The following is a 17,917-nucleotide window of genomic DNA, read 5'->3' as shown; positions in this document are numbered from 1 at the left end:
TATGTACCTGTTTGTATTCTAAAAATAATATAATGTAAACAAAGTGTGAAATATCTCTCATTCAATCACAGTATTAGCAGTCAAGACACTGATATTTCAAAAAAGTCCTGTAAATCTTTAATTATTTTTTACTTTTGTTCAGTCATACCGACATTTGAATCGTCGAGAACTCAACATCAGTTTGCATGAGTCACATTCATTCATAAATACATATTCCCTACTTATCTGTTACATGTTTTGACTTAACATTAAAGTCAGTTTTATCTCAGATTAACAAACAGAGTCCAATTTCAGCTCTCAGCTTTTTTTTTTTATTTATTCACAATCAGTAACTTGTGAAGACTCAAAAAACAAAGTCACCCAGATTTTGATCACTTTGACCCAATGACAATCTGAATCCATTTCCACCCTTTTCTTGTGTTGATCTAAACACACAACAGGTGCATTAAAGTAAGCTCCTCTAAACTGGCTTCTCTTCCTTACAAACCTAACTCATCTATGATTTGCAGCTTTTGTTTTGAGACCCTTACTGTAACAGACGGCAGGATTTTACTGCAGAATCCCTAAAAACACTAAAATTACTTTTGATTGTTTAAATCAGACAGTATATACAGATAACTATTTTAACACGGTCTGAGTCAGGTTGTGTCTCAGCACAGTCAGAGAGAAAGCCAAATGTGCATATTACAATTTAGAGGACGTCCAAAGACAGTTCAGTTGCTGATTCTCTGTGTGATATATGCCCTCAAATAACAAGAGATCAACACACTGAGGTCCTTACTTACTGGAATGTGTCTTTAAAAAAGGAAGCAACAGAAATGTATGAGGCAGATAAGAGAAACCAACAAATTGATTTAAGAGACATGAGACAGACTGACTTAGAAACAGAGATTGGATTTCACACAAACAAACAAAAATAAGAGATTTGAGGGTGATTTCGGCTACATTCCCCCAATCTTGTTCCTTTGCAAGACAAATCTGAATGGAAAATATCAACATTTAAAAATGCAAATTTTCCTTTTCTTCTCTTATGAAGTGTTTCTAAACAGCAAAATCCTTAATCTCGGGTAGGCAACCTAACAAACGTTTTAACAACCTCTTAACCCATAAACAAAGCAACATGAGGCTGGAAAAGTATAACTAGTACACAGATGACAAAGTACATTTATGCTCATATCAGATCAGCTCATCTTTACAAGTTTCTCCTTTGCCGGCTCTGTAGACATGTTGTGCTTTGAGCAAAGACGATAAACACAAACGTCCTACGGGTAATACACGTCACACAACTTGAGAAATAAATAAGGAACAAAGGAAACAGGTCTGATTAACTAACTACTGCTTAATGTGCAGGAGATGTGCTAACAGGTTTCGGAAATCTATTTGACCTTTGGAAACCAAATGACCACATTATTGATATTTAAGTTAATATATTCTTACCAGACCAGTAATCATGCTTCACACTGACGGACACAAACAGACAGTCACACAAAGACACACACACATACTTCAAAAAGCTCATCGACTTAAAAACTGAGAAGAAGAACTGAAGTCCTAAAAACACACAAGTTTAGATACGATATTTGTTCCTAAACCCTAACATACAGGAATGAAAAGAAATAATACCTATCAATATTTGAAGATACAGAGTTTTTACTTTTTTCACTTCACGTGGTTAGAGAGCGAAAAACCGTCTGATATTTCCTAAGAAGTCGCTTACTTGCTGGTTTATCATGTTAAAAAAACACTCTGTTACAGCGACGTCACGCTGTGCTGTAAACTGTGTGTGTGTTTATAGCTTTTAGGCTTTGCCAGACTTATACATGCTAACACACACACACACAAACAGATTGCAACTGACATATCTGTGTGGCCGTTGTCTGGATGGCGTTCTCTCAGCTGGAGAAAGAGATAGAGGAAAAAGAGAGATAAAGAGAGAGAGAGACAACTGGGTTGACAGGATGTTAATCCCACCAGTGTACTCTGATCGTCCAACGGGTCAGTCCGTACATCCACCTGTCACTCGTGTCAGGGTGCTGTCTCTACGTCCCACCGTTGTACGAGTAGTCCGCCTTGTTGTGCATCACCAGCTTATTGTCCACAAAGTAGAAGCTGTCGGACTGCGTCTCATACGGGTGCAGGACCATCTCTCTGACTGAGGATGGACACGAAAACATCACTGCTGTTAGAGCACAGGTTCACAACCAAGAGGTCCTAGATCAATCTGAGGGGTCCCAAGATGAGTAAAGGGATAGGAGAGAATAACTACACATGTTTTTATGTTTGTTAAGCTATGCAACAGCACGGCTCTAGGGATGGCAATGTCGCTCTGTCCGTCCACCACTTTAGTCTAGACTGAAATATCTTGACAACCACTCAATTGACTGACATGAACTTTGGTAAAGACATTCATGATCCCCAGACAATGAATCCTACTGATCTTGGGGATCCACTGAAGTTTCCTCTAGCACCACAGTTGTGGTTTTGAGGGAAATGTCTTAACAACTTTGAGTTTGATTGCCTTAAAATTTAGTAAAGACATGCATGTCCCCCTCAGGATTATGTGTAAGAATTGTCTTGATCTCGCAACGTTTTATTTGGCGCCAACATCAGGTCAAAGTGTCACTTTGTCTAGTACTCTGGTTCATGACCAAATACATGCAAAAAGTACTTAAACGTATAAGTACTTTGCAAAAGTGCTTATTAAGCAAACGTTAGCATGCTAACACACTAAACTGAGAAGGTGATCGTGGTAAATGTTATACCTGCTTATCATCAGCGGGTTAACATAGTTATTGTTAGCATGCTGATGTTAGCATTTAGCTCTTAGCGACGCTGCCACTAAGTACAGCCTCACGGAGCACTCCTAGACCAGTCTTGTTGCTTGTGAAATACTGGATACTTTCACATGTTAAGGTTTCTAAAATCCTTTCAAATGTAAAATTCTGAGAAGAAAAAATTACTCTTTGGCTAAACTGCTATTGAGAGCCAAAACTTATACTTGAAAAATCAATCAACAGAAAGATTATCAACAACTGTTTTGTTAATTGAGTATTTATTATGAAGCAAAAAACATTGACTTACTGATGTCTTCAGACAGAGGTGGGAATTCGTAGATGTGTTCACAGGTGTTTTTGCTGCTGGGCATGCAGAAGCCAAACTCAAAGTCAAAACTCTTGAGCAACTTCTCTCTGAAATAATGTCTCTCGATCATCCTGAAGTTTTCTATCGGCATGTCTCCGACCGTGAACTCAACGCTGGAGGGAAAAAGACAACAGGCAGAGAAAAATTTGTGGGACAAAGAAATCCCCAGACAAACAAAGAAAGACACAGAGGACACGTCCACGTGAACAAAGATCACACACGCTCTCACTTACGTGGCTCCAACCTGCCGCAATCGAAGAAAAGCGGGGGTGAACTGGTAACGGACAAATCGCCCGGCGTTTGGGTCAACATCCCTCTTCTCCCCTGCTTTGTCTAAGATAAGATAAGATAAGATAAGATAAGACAAGATAAGACAAAGACAAGACAAGACAAGATAAGATAAGATAAGATAAGATAAGATAAGATCAGATAAGATCATCCTTTATTAGTCCTGCAGCAGGGACATTTACAAAGTTTAAGTTCAGGAACAACAGAAACAATGAATTTAAATTAAATATTTTTTTGTAATAGACATTCTCTCTCGGCTTTCCTGTGGTTAACTGGTACTAAACACACAGTACAAATCTCAAAAAGGTGCCAGGTTTTTATTCCAGTTCATGTCTGCTATTAAAAACTATGATATATGTTTGGTAGAATAAGCACCAATGTGTCTGTGGGAAGTTAATGGATTTGCTTTGTGGATGTGTACAGCCTACATGTATGAGGTTGCTTTATAATGTTGATTTCTTGCAAGTATTTTTATGGTAAATAAAGGTTAAGGGAAGAGTAACTCGCCTGTTGATGGAGGTTTGGTGATTTCAAACAGCACCGTTGCGGTCTCCATGTCCCTGATCCTGAACCTGGTGAAGTCAATGTTGTAAATGTTCTCGTCCGGGCTGCACAGGTAATCTGAAAAAGGTAGGGAGAGAGAGAGAGAGACAGAGACAGATAGAGACAGAGACAGACAGATAGAGAGAGAGAGAGAGAAGGAATTACAGATTAGAAACATAGACAAAGGATGCACTTTTTTTTATAATAACACAAGTACACTCCCTGATCAATACTATTTGAGAGTGAAATGTGTTCAGAGCAGAGAGGGTCGCAAAGTGACGGTTGGGTCGGTCTTTGATCAGATATTTCATGATGTCATTTAAGAAATATTTTATCTAGGCAAAGATGGTTGCTTTAACAGTGTCAAAAGAGCAAAAAAAAATCTTAAGCATATCAGTGCTGAAGTGTTCAGATTATCCAATTGTGTGCATTATTGACCATTATATAACCACAGAGCAGTTTGGCATATTTTTGAATGAAAAAATTTAAATCATGTTTGTATTTCTAAGGTATCAAAGCTCTTAAACTTAGATATCATAATGGCCCCAATAACAGGATTTTAAGTTCCCTATAATGATATAAAAAATACCTAATTTGCCAGCTATCAAATATGTTCATTTTATTTAATAATGAAGATATTAGATCAATGTAATTACCAGCACTAGTTGCATGGAGTCAGGAAGCTGTTATCACAAAAGCTGCTTAACATTCAATCACCTCTATATTCAGACAACGACACTGAGAGAACGAGAACATAAATACTCTTAAAGTGGCTATACCTAAACTTGCACCTAAAACATTCACATAACCGCAAAAGAGCCATGCAGCAATTAACAATATATTCCCCAAAAAACATAAATTAAATTTCAAATCATTTTCACCATTTGACTGCTGACTACAGAAGCGTACTGCAACCATTTTAAGTGAATTACTGACATGAATCTTCATGTAAAACTGTGTTAGGGGAGCCATTTCCTCACAAATGGGACAATGCAGAACACACACACACACACACACACACACACACACACACACACACACACACACACACACACACACACACACACACACACACACACACACACACACACACACACACACACACACACACACACACACACACACACACACACACACACACACACACACACACACACACACACACAGTGTTAAAGAGACGCAAGTTATTTTCATTCTTCTAATCCTTCCTGCAGTGTCACTGCTTATTAGCGTTCCCCAGCAGAGCAGACACTTCCTGCTTCCTGCCTGATCCGATGGCACCGCAGGCCGGCAGGTGTAAGTTCAACATCTCTCCATCATCTCCACTGATGCCCGCTCCCTCCCTCGCCTCACTAAGGCAACCACAAAGCTCACATGGATGAAAAATGAATAATAAATACATTTGGGATATCGTTGTTTCAGAGAATGGAGCACTGTGATTTCAAGTTAAGAAATCTGCAGATGAAACACAGACACGCGGTTAGTCCGCGGTGTCTGCTGGCCACATCTGTCTGCTCAAAGACAAAGAGGAACAACAGTACAGACATGGAAGTCTATTGGTACATGAGGAATAATTTAATCACTAATGACGGGAGCTCTGACTGTCCAATCAACCCACCAGCTGTTCTCTATGACAGCTTCCCACTAAAAAACATTACGTGATGTGTCCAGATGTTACCATCAGCTCCCAACTGTTCATCTCATGCAGGTCTGTTTTTCTTATATTTTCTATAAAGTTTTTTTCTAAATGTATTAAGTTAATTTCTAACTTTCGGTACATTTCTAAAAAGGAATAATCCAGTTTTCACTTGAGGGGCCCGTGGATTTTTAATTGATTTCTTTTTAGTTTGGTAGATCAGGATGTGTGAAAGAAGAAACATCACGCTTGATGTTGTTCCCGAAACATGAATATGTCACATGTATCTGTAAACCCTCTATCAATCTTTACTAAACATCAGAAAGGTGATCAACAATTACTTTACCAAAAGATAAAATGAAAAGATTATTGACATAAAACAGGAACATTGATCACACAAATTAATCAAAGATTGATCAACTTGTGCTCATCTCTAGCAGCCAAAATGAGGGAAATGATTGGATATGATTTCCTTGAATTGTCTATGAGTTGTAGTTTCCCTGTGTTGCTAAATTTGAAATGTAAATTAGATAATAAGTAGGTCAGCACTATTAAGGAGAAAAGTGTTTTTAGTCACTTACTCACATTGTTACCAAGCTGGAGCCTTTTTGCTTCCTGAATGCTGTTTATTTCTACATGATTTACCCTGAAGGGTTATTTACAATGTTCCCTGCATGGTATTTTTAATGTTTATGTGTTCATTCCGGAGCAGAGAAACATAACCCGAAGTCACAGCGTGTTGTCGTCTCCGTTTAAAGAGTGTTCCTTCCTGACGGAGCTGATCTGATTCGTTGTGACGCTCTGGTGCCTTTGCTCCTCTGCCAGTCTGATTACTGAGGTCGGCTATTCTGAACGCATCAGCTCTGCGTACGGCCCTGAAAACGCCACCGTACAACACTTCAAGATTCACACACATGAAACCAACAAATAAACAGCTGCCACATCATTCAAAAATATAACACAACATCTATGGCTGCAAGGAGCATTGATAACAGTTAGAGTGTGTACTTGTGTAGGTTATACTACACTGTAGCCTAACACAGCTAGTAGTGTCCTTGTGCGAAGTTATGGGAAGGGAATGAAACAGTTGGGGGAAAAAAAGAGTCAGTAAACAGCAGTTTACTGGCTAAACTAAGTCGGTCAGGTCTACAGTTCAACACAAACTGTATCACATGACCCTGATTCAGCCAAAATAAACAGTTCTGAGCTTGTTTTAGCAGTTCACCCAGATAATGCTGGAACAGGACAGATCTTAGGAACCTTCCTATATGAGGGTTTAAGATCACTGGCACATGAAGACATATTATAGCAAGCATTGAAGTGTGTGAAAATGACAGCTGACACTAGTAATAGGATGAAGTCCTGTCTCACTGGAAATTTCCTGCAAGTAAGATGCACATTATAATAACAGTGTGCAAAACTGATGCAAGTTTGATTTATACTGCGGTGTTTTAGAGGAAAATTAATGCAGTTTTTCGGTCAGTTTGAAATGGTTTTAGCTCATAGATTTCGTTTCTACATTTCATTTTTTTTTGTTAAGCCAAAAAGGGATGAAGTATCTTCTTGCAGCAGGAAACACAACATTTGGCTGCATAAATCTGAGTGAAAATCTATTCAAACTAAGCTACTTTCCAGTGAAATTGGGCATAAACTGAAAATGATTCATCTTAAAACGCTGAAGTGCATTTAAAGTATTTTGTGATCAGTCACTGTGAGCATGCTGACATTAGCATTTTAAAGCACCGATGTGCTTAAGTAACGATAGACAAATGTTCAAGATAAAATCTCAAGAGCAGGTGGCATTTATCAGGTTTGAGCAGTTAAGAGAGTTTGGTGAACACTCGCACAAGCCAGCCTCGCAGGAAAAGTCGGATTGAGGTTAATGTCATGAAGTCCATTGCGTGCTGGTGTTTCATTACAGTAATTAACACCAACCACTCTCAGGTTTGTTATCCCACTTGAGACATAAGCTTCCCTTCAGCTCATGAGGGCTTCTCTATTGTATACACATCACAGCCAGCTCCTACTGGATCTCTGCCACTCTGTCCCGTTGGTATGGAAACCACGTATATCGTCTCCTGCCCTCTTGATCACCTCACAGTGGCAGTCAGTGCTGTAAGTAACAAGTCAGATTCAAGAACATCACATGTGGACAAACATGCAGCTGATTTGCTCTCATTTTGTCAAGATGAAGGTCCTCAAACAATCTCAAACACAAAACCACACACACACACACACACACACACACACACACACACACACACACACACGGGTACTTCTCATCGCAACGTGACAATCAGGACGCTGCTGTAAATACACAAAACACTGGTTCAAGACAAGGAAGCAGAAGATAAGTGCTTGTGCACTGTGATACAATATATTTATATTCATGAATAATACAAACAAGCTGGTGTGAAAAGTCAGAGACAAAAAATATGCATCCAGTCAGTATAATGAATTATTTGCATTATTGTCTATGAAATATACACACAAGTTGCAGTTTAACACAACTACACATTCATATTTTGTGTACAATTTCTATATTAATCTAAAATAACGACAATTAGAGCCACCAATATACAGTATATCGCTGAGCCATGACGTTGGCTTATCACAGCTGTATCAGTACTGGCCTACATTTTTTTAGGACATAAATGTTTTATTGGCTACTTTTTATGTATATTTGACCCCTAACCCTCTCACTAACTAAGTTTTACAATTTTCATATTAAAGTTAGTTAAAGTTTAATTTTGCTATAGTTGATTTTATCTAACTATTTACTGACTTACACAACTCCTGACACAACTGGCTCATGATTACGTGGATGACAAAGGAATTGACTACTGGGTTAAAGACAAATTATAATGCATTATTTTGGCCTGACTAGTCAAGTGGGTGTTGGAAGGCATTTAGGTCTAACACAGCTCACATGGACTAATCCTGTTGGTTTCTTGCATGAAGGCAAATCCAACTAGTCACTGGAGGAAGGGGGCCTGTTCAAAGCAGTTATGGGAATGAAACAGTGGGGGGAAAAAAGAGTCATCATCACTTTAGAACTTTTTAATTAGTTTGCATTGTAAGCCAGACAAATGTTGGAGTGCCACTGATTTCATTTGCAAAGAATCCACTTCTAAGCCCTCTGCTCTGAGAACTGTGATGAAGTTTGACAGCAGGTTTAGAGGTGTGACACATGTCGTCCCTGTCTTACTGACCTGAATTTACCAGCATATGACCACAGGGTCATGGCATAATGACTTTAAAGGGGGGAGAGTGGAAAGAGGACGGGGAAAGGACAGAACTTTAGATGTGGTTGATGGAGATTCATTCCAGACAGTTCACATTAGAACAAAAAGCAGTCTCTGAAATTCTCTGAGTTGTAGATAATATCTGTGGCAGGCCTTCTCTAATTTTATGACCCATCTGTATTATCTCATAATTATTTTGACAAGAAAATAAATTTCACCTTGTTTCATCACCTGCAACCCCATTTAACTTGACAGTACGGAGCATCTAACTGCATCAGATCTGCACCAGCACACTGCTAAAAGAGTACAAGCCAGCAGGCCTAAGTGGGTTATTTGAGATCTGGGCACTTCACAGACCTTGTGGGTTGTAAAACTGTATTTATTCGCACTGGTAATCACTCAGCTGTTTTGCTTCCCCTCCAAAGACCTCTCAGGTCCACAGACCGGTTCACACACAGTTGTGTTTGTTTGAGTGCATCTGTCACTGACTCTGACCACATTTCTAAAAAAGTAATGAGACGTTATAACACCTGTTGAAACATATACAGTGGTTACAGAATATACTTGTAAAATTGACATGATTTGACTGCCAGTAACCATAGCAACAAGTATGATGCTTCTATCCTGCATTAGGCAACAGGCTGCTTAGTAACCTGTTGTCTGATCAACATTCCAAAATACCTAATTACTAATGTGTTAGAAAAGCAGCAGAGAATATATCTAAAATTAGTCAAGATTAGTTAATCAAAAGGAAATCAAGCAAAAGCAGCTATAAAAAAAAAAAGAATTGCAACTCAAGTTGTGTATCAAGCTAAAATTCCAGACATTTGCTGGTTCCATCTTCCAAAATGTGAAGAATTGCAGCTTTTTTATGATTTATAATGTGGATTGAACATATGTTTAAGGAAAAATTTGCTTCTTGAAAACATTACTGTGAGCTTTGGGAAATTGTGATGGGCATTTTTTTTAACAGTTTCTGACATTTTATAAACAAAATTAGGTCTGGAACTACCAATAACTTTGCAATAATTCATTTTTAGAAATAGTTTTGTCAATGAGACTTGTGTTGTTCGACAAAAATATCCAAATATATTTCATTTCAATGATCCATGATTTCTATTTTTTTTTATTAACCATCAAATCCTCTCATATCAAAAGCTGGATTCAGAAAACTGTTGTCATGTTTTGTATGTATATAATGACTTTTTCATCAAAAAAATGTACTGAATCAACAAATAGTTTCAGCTCCAAACAAAACAATTGATTAATCTAAAAAACTAATCATACTGTTAGTTGCTTCCTTTAAAGAAACAAGTGTCTGCAGATTTCTTGCAGATCTGAGTTTGTGAGTTTGTGGTCCACTGACTCAACAGATTAAGATTCTGTTACTATGTCTATGCAAATCTTAATCAATCTCCGCAGCTTGCTTTGATTACCAGACGGATGAAGCAGAAAATGATTGGTGGCAACTTTATGCTATTTGAAAGTCCCTTTTCTGAGAATGTATCCGACACAAAGGGAAGTTTCCTCTCCTGTGAGACATCTATGCTCCAAACAGCTTCAAACAACAAAGTTTGTGACTCACGACTGTTTTCAAGTCTAACGGAGCTCTGCTGGGTTTTGTCAATTGTGTATCATGCCACTTCGGAAGGGAATCAATTTCAGCCACTTGAGAATGTGCATAAGCTCATAAAAACAAAACTGAGACAGACAAGTCACAAAACAACAGAAAGGCTGCAGTGGCTTTCTTCTTGCAGTTTCCTGCTTGGTTTAACCGCCACAAGCAAACGTGTGTGTGTGTGTGTGTGTACACATGTCCGTTTTGTCTATATAATCCATCAAGTGACGGCACAACTATGTCAAACAGCAAAGAAGAAGAAAGAGAAGGGGGAGAGTAGAGGAGGAAGTGTGTAGGAGAACAGAGATGCATGCTCCGCTGGCTGTAACCACGGGGAGATGCTTCATGTTGCCGTAGTGATTCAAGCGTGTTCACGTTGCTGTGGTGATTCACACATGCCTCCTATTGCCTCCAGCGATGACGCTGCGAGATAGAAAAGTGAGAGTTTCCAAGACCATAATAAGTTCAGCGTGGGAGACAGAATCATTACGATGTTGCCGTCGCTCTGGAGCTTGACAACGATCCCCCACACAGACTCACTCAAAGAAATCACCAACGACAGACTTGCAGATAAAAGCACAAAGATAGACACTTACAGCTCTGGAAAATATTAAGAGACCACTTCAAAATTATCAGTTTCTCTGGTTTTACTATTTATTGGTATGTGTTTGAGTAAAATTAACATTTTTGTTTTATTCTATAAACTACTGACAACATTTCTCCCAAATTTCAAATAAAAATATTGCCATTTAGAGCATTTATTTGCAGAAAAAATGACAACTGGTCAAAATAACAAAAAAGATGCAGCGTTTTCAGATCTCGAATAATGCAAAGAAAACAAGTTCATATTCATTTTTAAACAACACAATACTAATGTTTTAATTTAGGAAGAGTTCAGAAATCAATATTTGGTGGAATAACCTTGATTTACAATCACAGCTTTCATGCGTCTTGGCATGCTCTCCACCAGTCTTTCACATTGCTGTTGGGTGACTTTATGCCACTCCTGGCGCAAACATTTAAGCAGCTCGGCTTTGTTTGATGGCTTGTGACCATCCATCTTCCTCTTGATCACATTCCAGAGGTTTTCAATGGGATTCAGGTCTGGAGATTGGGCTGGCCATGACAGGGTCCTCATCTGGTGGTCCTTCATCCACACCTTCACTGACCTGGCTGTGTGGCATGAAGCATTGTCCTGCTGGTAAAAACACTCCTCAGAGTTGGGGAACATTGTCAGAGCAGAAGGAAGCAAGCTTTCTTCCAGGACAACTTTGTACTTGGCTTGATTCATGCGTCCTTCACAAAGACAAATCTGCCCGATTCCAGCATTTCTGAAGCACCCCCAGATTTCACAGTAGGTGTGAGACACTGTGGCTTGTAGGCCTCTCCAGGTCTCCGTCTAACCATGAGACGACCAGGTGTTGGGCAAAGCTGAAAATTGGACTCATCAGAGAAGATGACCTTACTCCAGTCCTCTATGGTCCAATCCTTATGGTCTTTTGCAAACCTCAGCCTGACTCTTCTTTGCTTCTCGTTGATGAAGGGCTTTTTTCTAGCTTTGCACGACTTCAGCCCTGCCCCTAGAAGCCTGTTTCTAACCGTCCTCGCCGTGCACTTCACCCCAGCTGCCGTTTGCCATTCTTTTTGGAGGTCACTTGATGTCATCCTACGGTTGTTGAGTGACATTCCAATGAGTTGGCGGTCATCCCGGTGAGTGGAAGTCGTTTTCGTCCTCTGCCGGTCTGTAGCTTTGTTGTCCCTAATGTCTGCTGCTTGACCTTGATCTTATGAACTGCCGTCTTTGAAATTTTAAGGATGGAAGCAACCTGACGCTCATTGTATCCCTCTGCCAGTAAAACCAGAATTGAACCCTTCTTTTCCTCACACAAAACTTTTCTTTGTAACTCTTTTGGCATGGTCAATAGTCACTTTTTTTATTCCAATTACTTTTGAGGTACTACTAGCACTGTTTCTGCCATCCAGCTGGTCCTATTGCAAGAGGATAGTGATGACCACAGCACTGGTTTTTATACTTTTCTTCATTAAATAAGATTTGGTTCAGGTGATCACCTAATCAGTACCTCATTAAGTAGAATCAGGTGTGCCTGTATTGGAATTCAGCAGACACTGGAATGGAATGGCTGCCATACACGTAGAGACGCTGATTTAAGAAAAATTTGGAGTGGTCTCTTACATTTTTCCAGAGCTGTATGTGTGTACCATATGTGTCACAAAAAGCAGTTAAAGGACACAAGCTGAGCCAGAGGATGTTCCCAGAGCTCTTCCTCTTCTCAGTAAGCTGTGATTATGTTGGATTGGACAAGCAAGGTCTCATTACTCATCAAAACATAAACTTCCTGTATCATCATGAGCTACATGAAATAGTAATACAAATAAGGAAAAGGATAAAATGATGACAAATATCATTTGAGGAAGTTATCTTCACTGTAGAAATAGTTTCTAGAGAGACAAGCACTTGTTGTATTGCTGATCTCACTGTCATATGTTGAAAGCTACATGACCATCAGTACAAAACGTGAATGTGAGCTGTTGAGTTTAAATGCCTTTTAAAATGGATAGAAGAAAAAGTCAGGGTGTTTGTATGTTATCACACTCAGTATGTATCGTAACGGCCAATGTAACCATGTTGTGTAAGGTATTACACTGGCCTTTAAATAGTCAAATGACCTGCTGGCCACCTGTTGGCTAACTGCTGGTTTAAGACCTGAGTTGGTGATAAATGTAGCTGTTCTTGTGCACATAAGAGCTCCTTGGCTGCTATCGCTTCGAAGAGGCTTGTTTGAGATTTAGTGTGACATGAAAAAAAACAAAACTGCATTCAGCTTTATAATTGTAACATGATAAATATGTCATTCAACGAGCCATTTCAAGTTTTTGTCAATTTATCAGTAACAGTAAGGCAATCATATAGGCAGATATATAACAAGGTCAGTCTGTCTGTACATCAAATATTTAAGTGCTGATAATAATTATACTTTTGCACTTTAACTTGCATTTTGATTGCTTCGACAGTGTTTTGACATTGTGGTATTGCTACTTGTACGTAAGTAATTGACCTTATTGCTATTTATATTTCAGCAAAAGCTTATTTTACTACTGATACAATACCACTTGTACCTGCATACAACCTTTCTGATAAATTCATTTTTAATCCCAAGCAACCAGACTGCAGAATTACTCAACGAACTCCATCTAGAATATTTCAATACAAGCTCCGCAGTGTTGGAAAAGGTTTTTTAGATATCTGTTATCTAGAAATTTGTATTTTTCTTTTTACAAACACACACAAACATGACACCTGGGTGTTTTAATTCTCTGCTCAGGTGAAAACTTCTGCACTAAACTAAATGTGACCTCATGAAAAGGAAGCATAGACTACATGCTGCTTTGAATGATGCCTCCTCAGTCACCCCATTCCCCTTCTGCATCTTTCTAGTCAAATAAAATCACAATGTTTCAGAGGCTAAAAATTGGAAGTCATACATGTTCAGCAAAATAACTGACATCTGCATTTGAGGAGTCTCTCACCGCTCCATCACACTAACTCAAGATGCACATGGTGTTTTAAAGCACCACTAACCCCACCTGTGCTAAACTTAACCTCCAACAACGCTGACAGGTCACAGGGAAAACCGAGATGCCAGCAGAGTGTAAGTTCAAAGCATATCTGCAGCCAGGTGAACGTTTACCAGAGAGGGGGGGCTCCAGTGATGCATTGCCATGTGCTTGAATAGGGCCTAAGTAGATTACATAAATAAGGGGACACGGCAATGACGTGATACATGACTCATGCAGCAAGCTGTAACATTTCATCACCTTTGTCCTTCTTTGTGTCACTCTAATAACCGACAGTGAACTTACTCTCCGTGATCTTCTGCAAGCCCAGGACATCCTCCGGAGTGATCGCCGCGCTGCCGAGCAGGTCCTCCTCCGCGGTCACCGGGACCCCCACGTCGGTCGAGTTGCAGCCCTTCTTCACTTTCATCGCGGCCGTGTGCTTGGGGCTGCCGGTGCTGCTGCTGTCCGTGCCTCCCGTGTCTCTGCCCGGATTATTGCCGGCAGGCTTCTTAGCGGTGGACGGGTCCTGGCTGCTGCCTCTGCTGGTACAGGAATAGCTCATCCTCCTCCTCCTCCCCCTCTCCTAACCCAGGGCTTCCAAGATACAAAACAGTTGCCTCCCTCCCTCTCCTCTCCCTCCCTCCTTTCACCAAAGGATGCACAGTCGCTGTCTGTTATCCGGTGCTTAATTCAAATCCGCTTCGTCTTTATGAGCCCGCAGTCTGTTTCTCCGCAGACGGCTTGCTTGCGTGCAGGCGGCTGCGGCGGCTCCCGTTGGCTGAGCGCAATCTGCGGCACGCGGAGACGATCTCTGCTGCTTTTTGTTGTTTTTTTCTCTCCTCCTCTTTCTTTTTGCGCAGCTGCTTTTCTGAGACGCTCTTTTCAGCTGTGTCAAGTGAAGGTGTAGTCTGTGGGGAAATAATAATCTGCTGGGTTTGAAACTGAGAAAGAGGCGGCAGATGGCAGTCAATGAGGGGGGGGGCAATCTGTGCGGCAACCGTCAAATGCACGCAACAATCCAGATGACAAAACAAGCCTTATGTGTGCTCTCTGTCTGCTGAGGCCCTAAAGCAGCAAGAAACTCCGTTAAATACGATTATTTAAAAATGTAGGCGTGATTAAGGACTTTTTATAGTAGTTATGGGGAAACAATACAGCTTTTTTTTCGTGCATCTTCCAGTAAGCAGCTCGATCAGGTATCTCTCGGTTCCAGGACAGAAAACTCACTAAAGGTCACAAGTTGAGTGAACTTATTGATTTACAGCCTTTGTGCAACCAGACACAGATTAGTCAACGGGCATGGCTTAAGGCAAAAATAATACATGTATTTTCAATTGAAATTGGATAATTGGTTGAAGAGGATTTGAAATCTGTTGGATAATGGACTAAAGGGTGAGTGTTGCCAAAGCCAATGTAAAAGTGCCAGAATCCCCTAGAAATATAATAACATCAAAAAACAAAAGAACACTCATGTAACCAATTTTAAAGTTGCTCAATGTGGAATTCGATGCATTTCTGTTGCCACTACAACGCTAACGGTGCCAACAAGAGCAACAGTGCCGACAGAGCTATTGAGCTCAGTGCAGAGTCACGGCCAAGGCAGCGGCGCTATGTAACACAATCACGGATAAACACACACAGAGAGGGAGCTGATCTCATCCTCTGCTCATCTAGACATTACTCTTACTTTACCATTAAAGTTCCAAGGATAGATATACAAAGAGCACAAGAACCCCTCTGCATTCATCAAATGTAATCAAGGAAACTTGATATATTCAGTTCTTCATTTATGCCAAAAGGCTTAATTAAGAGTGAAGCAAATTCTCTGCAGAGCAGTGAGTTGTCAACACCTACATTTTTTTCTTCTCCCCAGGAATTTACATTTGAATGCAAGATTGATACTTGAAAAATAAGTATTTATGCTAATGTGTTAGTACTTTAGCTTAAGTAAAGTACTTCTTCCACTACTGACAACATAGGATACCTTCTTAAATCTTAAAGGTGCAGTTTGTGGGATTTGGCAGCATCTAGTGGTGAGGTTGCGGATTGCAACCATCTGAAATTTCTCCTGTGCGCCAAAACAGTAGAATAACTATGGTGGTAAAAACGTGAAAGCACATGTTTGGTTAGTGGGTTCAGGTCTACTATAGAAACATGGTATTAGGCGCTGTGCAGAGAACAAGCTCTGTATGTAGATTAAAACGACTTATTCTAATGTAACAAAAACACAACTATTCTTATTTTCAGGTGATTATACACTAACGAATACATACTCATTGTTATTATATTAAATTTCTGCCAATGGATCCCCCTTAATGTTACACACTGTTACTTTAATGCAACTATGATTATGATCCATAAACAAGGAGAGGAGACATTTTGCAAAAAGTTGATTAAAAAAAAACAAAAGAAGGCTGGACTGTGTTGTGGTGCGGTACAGATGGACCCAAATACAGGACACTGATACAGAGGTTGAACAGGTTACAAGAACACAAGGAAAGCTGTTCACTTATAAAGTTCGGCCTGAGCATAGCTGCCACAGTAGTTTGGATAACGATCTTATGAAATGCAAGGGATGAACTTGGGTTGATGCGCTGCAGCGTTAATGAGTAGATGGGTTGCAGCTGTGCAGCTTGCAACAAGTGAATCATCAGCTTGGCAATCAGGGAGCCAGAAGCCAGAAGAGCTAGTGGAGCCACACCCATGCCAACACACACCACATGCCACACACACACACACACACACACACACACACACACACACACACACACACACACACACACACACACACACACACACACACACTGATAAAGAGATGGAAATTATAGACTATTAATAAATGTTTTCATAGTGTGTTATTGCTGCATTTAAAGTAGGTCAGTAAAGTAAATGATCCACCACTGCTTGTGTTGTAATCAGCTCCCTGAAGTTTACCCAAATATGTGTTAAATTCTGCAGCCTCATGTACCAAATATAAATTGATAAATTCAGCTTTAACTGCGTTTTGCCAGCTTTTATATTTAAAGTTGGTGCTGGAAACAATGACAACTGCTGTACTCTGAATAAAGAATCATATAGGCCTGTGTTGTTTTTTTGGCCCTAGAGAGCAGAATGGAAACAACTCCTATTTTTGTCTCTCTTTCACTGATGCATGTAAAGTCTCTGTATGACTCACTGGAGATCTTAGTCACACATGACTATCCCTCACAGCTCTGCAGCAGCACTGTGTGTAATGACAACAGTGCCAAACCAACTGTACCTGCAGTTAACAGCAACCACAACAACAACAAAGTCCCTGTTGAGACAAAGACCGGCCTAAACATTCAGTGTTTGGAGATTTAATGTCAAGAAAGAAAGAAAGTGTTTTTCAGTTAAGTTAATACTTCACATATGTCTCTGCACTGATTTACTCCAGAAAGCTTGAGAGATCGTAAAGTGAGTGATTGCCTTAACTATTGTGATCAGCCTGGAAAATCTGTGTTTATGTGGAAATGTTGCACCCTAGAGGCAGTCTGCATTTACTGTTGTCCCTTTCTGTGTAGCTGAGGGATAAATAAGATGGAGTTTTCTTACTGTATCTATTTTGACAGGTGCCCTGGACCCAGAGCAATTTCATTCAAGTAACACAGGAAGGGATTGTTGCTTTTGTTCATATGCTGACCAAAACTTTGATATTCAATTCTAATGTTAACAAAAACCCTGCTGGGGAAAAGCTAATGTAATGAGGCCATTAACAAACAAATAAAAAGTTTTTGCTTGTACTTTGTAATTAGTATTATATATGACTGGTGTGTGTTTTTGTGTGTGTGTGTGTGTGTGTGTGTGTGTGTGTGTGTGTGTGTGTGTGTGTGTGTGTGTGTGTGTGTG

General features: G+C 39.8%; 1 protein-coding gene across 1 annotated transcript; it reads right to left on the bottom strand.

The window, feature by feature from the left end:
- Nucleotides 1-56: 56 nt before the first annotated feature.
- Nucleotides 57-14,736, bottom strand: unc119b (unc-119 homolog b (C. elegans)). Its single transcript, XM_054625982.1, has 5 exons — nt 14,354-14,736; nt 3,937-4,050; nt 3,375-3,474; nt 3,082-3,254; nt 57-2,152 (listed from the first exon to the last, which is right to left on the bottom strand). Exons 1-5 carry the CDS (start codon nt 14,610-14,612, stop codon nt 2,040-2,042), a joined length of 759 nt encoding a protein of 252 aa, XP_054481957.1. The 5' UTR covers nt 14,613-14,736; the 3' UTR covers nt 57-2,039.
- Nucleotides 14,737-17,917: the final 3,181 nt, after the last annotated feature.

Source organism: Anoplopoma fimbria, chromosome 24 (genome assembly GCF_027596085.1).
Source record: "Anoplopoma fimbria isolate UVic2021 breed Golden Eagle Sablefish chromosome 24, Afim_UVic_2022, whole genome shotgun sequence".
NCBI classification, from domain to species: Eukaryota; Metazoa; Chordata; class Actinopteri; order Perciformes; family Anoplopomatidae; genus Anoplopoma; species Anoplopoma fimbria.
This window is presented reverse-complemented; position numbering and strand designations above follow the sequence as displayed.

Bases quoted from the DNA above. Each gene is read 5' to 3' on its own strand.
- unc119b (XM_054625982.1), bottom strand. From the start codon at position 14,612: ATGAGCTATTCCTGTACCAGCAGAGGCAGCAGCCAGGACCCGTCCACC. The intron at 4,051-14,353 runs GTAAGTTCACTG...TACCTTTTTCAG, and splicing joins CTTGCAGAAGATCACGGAGA to ATTACCTGTGCAGCCCGGAC. The intron at 3,255-3,374 runs GTAAGTGAGAGC...TTTTCCCTCCAG, and splicing joins TTGCGGCAGGTTGGAGCCAC to CGTTGAGTTCACGGTCGGAG.